Below are 6,236 nucleotides of genomic sequence, written 5' to 3'. Positions count from 1 at the left end.
TTATTCAGGTCACTCAATAACAATTAGGTGCTCACTATCCCACTGGCCAAAGCTGGCAACGTTCAATTCACGTCATGATCGATTTTAATTTTGATTCTGATGAGATCAAAAATAGAAGCGCCACGTTACATTCGTGAACACGTCCAAGGTGAGAGATAGGCTCCCCTGATAGAAGTTGAAAGAGGCATTGTCTTAATAGGAAATCACAGAAAAAGATGAAGATAGACGAGAAACTAGGAACGATGTAATTATATTGTGACTTTAAGTGATCAGTTCATTATATTTTTTTATGTATAATCTTGCTTCATTAAAGATATTCTGATGTGATTATTAGAGAAAATTGTATGAGTTGAATATGTTGATGATGTACGTTGAACAAAAAGTTATATTCATGAATGGAACATTTAGTTTTACCTAGTTACTGTTAATTTACTGCGAGTAATAAACTTTAAAATTTCATATAAAATATATAAATGACATCATGTCATAAATGACTTATCGCGCACGAATCCTTCTATAAAAGCACAATATATAACGTGATCCTACACTTCTTTTTTTACTTCATTCCATTTCACGTCGCTTCCGAAATCGAATCTATCAATGTTGAAGAATTGTAACATAGGTAAAAACATTTTTTCATATATTTTATTTATATATATATATAATACTCCAAAAAATACTATATATATATACATACACCTATTACAATTCATAACTTTTATTATAAGTAATTAGTAATATTGTTTTTGAATATGATGAAATTGTAGAAGAGTGACAAAAAATGTCTGCGACATTTATGTAATATTTCATGATGTACAATTCTTATTTGCAAATTAGACGTAAAAATTTCCTACATTCTGAATTTTCTGAACATTAGATCTTATTCGGAAGTACTTTGATTTGTAGTACTTTAAAGATTAATAAGAATAGAAATTTAATTTTACGCAAAGATGTCAATTGAATCGCGCCAAATGAATGTCCATGAGTAATGCAGGACAAAATAAACCCATTGGACAACCTTAGATTTAGTTTACTATCGTCGCTTTTACAGCAACATATGTATTGTGTATTCTTCGATCGTAAATATCTGGATTATACATATTTGTTTAAAACAATTCATATTTACATTATAACACAACTGAATTCATATATTTCAGCAGCGAAAAAAAATTTGCTAAATGTATTCAAACAAATATCGCGGGTCCTTAATTTCACGAATGGTTTCATCTTTTTCGTAGATAAATTGACAATACACTTCGCCCGTTATTGTTACAACGGAGATAGCATTCGAAATTACAAACGTCCAAGCACAAGAATTTCTTACTGTGTTATCCGCATGTTAGAAAAGATTTTAGACAAGTTTCGAGCTATATATGTTACTTTGTACTGCGTTAGTATTACATCTGTTGAATGTATAATGGATTAAATTATAAATAGGTATGCTAGGTTGCTTACTATGTATTCAAATTAAATAAAAATAAACATGATACATATTGAAACGAAATACCATCCATCCAATGGCACTACAATCCAAACCGGGCCTCCTCTAGGTGAGGTTTCGAAACAATGATTTTTCCGGAATTAGATTATTAGCCTAATGTGAGACTTCTAAACGTGGGAGCATATATTTACTATATATGGAACCTACAGTTTAAACGCCGGATCCAAACGGGGCTGGTGATCACAAGTATCTTAATCACCAAGTGATGCCATTTTCAACTCCTTAAATGCGAAAAATCACATATGTAGGCAACAGCCGGGATTGAACTCGGATCTACAGATCAGAATCAATCGCAGTCAATCGCACCAAGCAGCAAGCCACTCGATGCTTTCTAAAACAAAACACTTGCGCGTATATACGACGGATTTTGAAAAACTAGTTCTTTTAATCAATCTAGAATCAGGCTAGAAATTGAGATTAGATTGGAATTTAACCAATCGAAATTCATTACACTTAAAATTGATTTTCTTCTGATTTGTTAAATTTCAATTCAATCTGAATCTCTACTGGCCAAAGGTATTTTGTGATAGGAATGATGTTCTATGATGTTCTTTAAATTCATATAATATATATTATATTATAATATTATCTACAAGAGTTGTTACATTAATATGATACTATTGTAGGTATATATATTTTACAAGCACTTAGTGGCTGTCGATCTTCTTTTTTTCTTCAGGATAGGTTTCAAAGTACCACTTCACGTATTCATCTTTCATTTGTTCACGACGCGCAAAATATTTGGGATACATAGCTTTCTCTAGGGGATGCCAATAATCCAAGGTCCAGTCTGGAACATAACTCTCTCGATCATACGCCCCTCCTGTGATTGATTCGGCGAATGTTATTGGTTGATAATGTATCTTGGAGAAGTACTCCTTCTCTCCTTCCTCCAATAGATACTTTGCATATTTCAAATCGCGTGTATCCTTATTCTTGTCAAAACGCTCTCTCAATAACGCAATCTGGTATCTGTAAAGAAATTATAATTGAAATATAATTATGGTAGGTAAACGTCCCAGTAACCAAACATATATCTATACATACACATGCACACACATACAAAATTTAGTATCATTAATTTCAAATGTTTTTTATTCCAATATTATAATTTAATTGTATTATTAAATTATAATATTAATTTAAAAAAGCATTTGAGATTAATAATAATACAAACAAATAATTTTTGTAAATGTCTGAATATAAGTACAATCCAGTTATCCTCCCTTCTCTCTCTCTCTCTCTCTCTCTCTCTCTCTCTCTCTCTCTCTCTCTCTCTCTGAGTTTACCTTAATTAATTGTTATTAGTTTTATTCATTAAACGACTTTAAATTATTAAATTATTTTTTAGAAACTACGATCGTCCTTTGTAAATAGATTGAGATATTTTATTTTTGTGCTTTGTGCTATCTTTGTTTTTTTCTCTAATATTAGTTGTTCCATTTGAATCAATTCATTAATTTCTGCATCGATTCAAAGTTGTCAATGTGATTTGATCAAATTTTAATTAACTTCGGCCTGGATTCACCAATATGAAGTAAATCCAATGGATGCTATTTCAATAGTAAATAAAAATGAGATTAAAGTTAAATCTACATTGGTTTTTGGACATTAATTCGTCAAATAAGAAATAGGAATCTTGATCATAACAATCTAAAATGAATATTAATTGTTTTATATCTGTTCCACTAATGTAGTTAACTAATCTTGGTTTAACTTGCTCTTCATCTTTTTCTGGTTCTTGTAAAAATTAGAAAAAAATAAAAAGTAAGTTGAAATCAAAATTAATAGGCCGTTTTTTTTGTTTAGCTAAACTTCTTGCATGATTCATCTTTCCTCCTTTTTTTCTCCAACATGAAGAAAAATGGAAGGAAAAACAAGAAGTTCAAGCAATTCCTTTGTACTAATATAGATTAATTTTGATCTTTGTTTAATTTGCTTTTCATCTTTTTCCAATTCTTAGAACTAGAAAAAAATTGAAGAGTTAGTTGAAGTAAGATTAAAATTAAATTACAGATAGAAACCGATATAAAAGGACCAATCTACATTGAAGGAAACAGGCATTAATTTATTAAGTAATACCTATAGTATTTAGTCATTAACATAAATATTTAATTAATAATTAAACAATATTGAAATATCATAATAGACTGTGTTGTCAACATACAACATTTAAGAAATAAATAATTATATTAGTCCATTTATTTTGCTTTAAACAATTCCACTAGTTGAATTAAAAGATTTATTCTTTTTAATTGCAATGAGGTTACACCGATTGTTCGTTTCTTTTCTCTCCGAGGCACAAGTACATAGCTACCTTATTTTAAGTGTACAAATATGTAGTAACAATTTAGCTAAAAAGAACAGGCCAGAAATTAATCATGTCATCCTCGATAATGTACCTGCGTTCGTGTGTTGTATGAAACCAATCCTCAACACATCGTACAGCGCGTTTGTACAGCCTGCATACTTTCTGCTGATGCGATATAAGTTCTGAGGGAATATGTGCCATCGCTCACGTTTAAAAAAATGGCAGTTCTTTCCAAAAGTACTCTCGTACTCTCGTAATAAACTAGAAAACGTACATAAAAAAAATTATGAACTAATTAAGATATGAGATAAGGGTCTCGCTATCGTTTCGAGCTCTCTGAGTAGAGCAACCGACATCTTACAACAATGATAGAAATTAAGGAGGGATTACGGAGACCTCTAGTCGAAGACAAATTTATTTATGCTAAAATTACGGCTAAATACTGGATGAATCGCGATTTAATTGCGATATTCATAATCAGAAAAGGCTCCTGAAGGCTCGTACAAAACGATTTTTTTGGAGAAAAAGGCGAAATAAAAATTTATTCTGATGTGTACTATAGTGCAATTGAGTGCACATAATTTTATTTATTGTAATCTTGGGCCAGTACTTATATAGTCTATTCTTATGTTCAAGACCGTTTTAAGTACGGTCTTAAGAAGTCACAAACCTATCAAAGAACTGTATTAGCGTCTTAAGACATTACTTAAGACGGTCTTGAAATAAGAATCGACTATGAATACCGGCCTTAAAGAATCAATTTGCAAAACCGACTCTAACTCGCCTTCACAATTCAACTTCATAAAAAAAGAAACCAAAAAGGTTTTATGACGTAATATTACTTCTTAGAGATAAAATATCAGCATAAAAACATGTTTGCAAAAACATCTGCGTAAATAAAAAACATATCATTTAATGTATTAAAATATTTTTAAGAATAAAATTGCAAAATTTGGTTTTTTAATAGGCTTTGTAGTTTCATAAAATATAAGTCAAAAGTTTCATAACAAAATATTTTTTCTAAGGCCGGTATTCATATATAGTCAAATCTAGACATTAAGACTTAAGTACAGTCTTAAGTACAGTCTTAAGAAGTCACTAACCAATCAGACGGCCGTATTAGCGTCTTAAGACATTATTTAAGACAATATTGAAATAAGATCAAACTATGAATACTGCCCTAACAGACAATATATGTATATATGGTAGAGTCTGGGAATCAATTCTGTATCTTGAAACGAAGTGAAAATTACAAAAGTGAGCAAATTTACTAGAAAACTGATAATTTTATTGGTCAACACCTAGTAAATTTGCTGACTTTTGTAATTTTTATCTTGTTTGAAGATACAGAATCGATCCCCTGATAGAGAGTAAATACGTAGCTTCACAACAAATGAGGTATAAAGAAGTTGGCTTGTCACTTGTCGATCTTTGAAGATTAGGTTAAAATCTTAATATTTATTTCTATTCCTAATATTTCCTCTATTGTGCGCAGGGCCTATATCAGATAATCATAATCTCTCATATTTATATATTTTGTATCAAAAAGTAGTGCTGAAGATTATTGTGCAGAAGATTCAAACTTCTCTGCACAGTAATCTTCTGCGCAGATACTCGACGCTTGCATGTAATATCTTAAGACCAATATTATATGCGTCCGTTTTTGTCGTATGAATTTTTTCAAGTCTGTTGATTGACTATAGGACAAAAGGATCCTCTCTGTCTTGCAGCTAATTGACACTTGAAAAATTCATCGTACGACAAAAAACGGACGTATGTAATATTGGCCTAAAGCATGGTCTACAATGGGTGCATTCAGAAGCACGATCACTCAATGAGCTTTTTTACCTATTTGGTCTACATTTTTAGATCTAATGGAATATGCCAATCAAATGCAAGAGCTTACTGAGCGCTACCTATTGCGAAGAAATAGCGATAGAAATAACACGATTTCAACCTATCAGAAATCAGATACACTGGAATATACAGTTTCTAATAGATTGAAATCTTGTTATTTCTATCGCTATCGCTATTCCTTCACATTGGCTTATTTTCCATCGAGAGTTTAAACCGGATCAGAATGTAAGAACTAACCAACCACAATCGAGTATTCTCCTCTTACAGTCGAATGACAAGGGAATGCTCGACTGTAATTGTTTCTAAGGCTTTAGAGTGATTCGAGAAGAAGCGTTTTAAATGATATCTTTATCTTTTTCTAACTTATATTTTGCTATGATTGCGCATGTGCAGTAGACAATATTGCACATGCGCAATTATATAAGCATAGATTAGAAAAGTGCACTTTTTGCACTTAGCATCTTTGTTCTCCCTCCCTCTTGTCAACGCCTGAATATATATTTATTCCGTTTTAAATGCAAACATTTTTGAGAATTTCAATAACGCAAACCTTATATTTCAATGGTT

The 6,236-nt window shown here is 31.1% G+C and overlaps 1 protein-coding gene across 1 annotated transcript; it reads right to left on the bottom strand.

Annotated features, from left to right (window-relative positions):
• Window positions 1-2,075: 2,075 nt before the first annotated feature.
• LOC108750465 (NADH dehydrogenase [ubiquinone] 1 beta subcomplex subunit 9) lies at window positions 2,076-4,124 on the bottom strand. Its single transcript, XM_018489917.1, has 2 exons — window positions 3,904-4,124; window positions 2,076-2,473 (listed from the first exon to the last, which is right to left on the bottom strand). The coding sequence occupies exons 1-2, from the start codon at window positions 4,011-4,013 to the stop codon at window positions 2,149-2,151; spliced, it is 435 nt and encodes a 144-aa protein (XP_018345419.1). The 5' UTR covers window positions 4,014-4,124; the 3' UTR covers window positions 2,076-2,148.
• Window positions 4,125-6,236: the final 2,112 nt, after the last annotated feature.

This window comes from Trachymyrmex septentrionalis, unplaced genomic scaffold (genome assembly GCF_001594115.1).
Source record: "Trachymyrmex septentrionalis isolate Tsep2-gDNA-1 unplaced genomic scaffold, Tsep1.0 scaffold37, whole genome shotgun sequence".
NCBI classification, from domain to species: Eukaryota; Metazoa; Arthropoda; class Insecta; order Hymenoptera; family Formicidae; genus Trachymyrmex; species Trachymyrmex septentrionalis.
The sequence above is the reverse complement of the archived record's forward strand: the minus strand, read 5'-3'. Positions and strand labels throughout refer to the sequence as shown.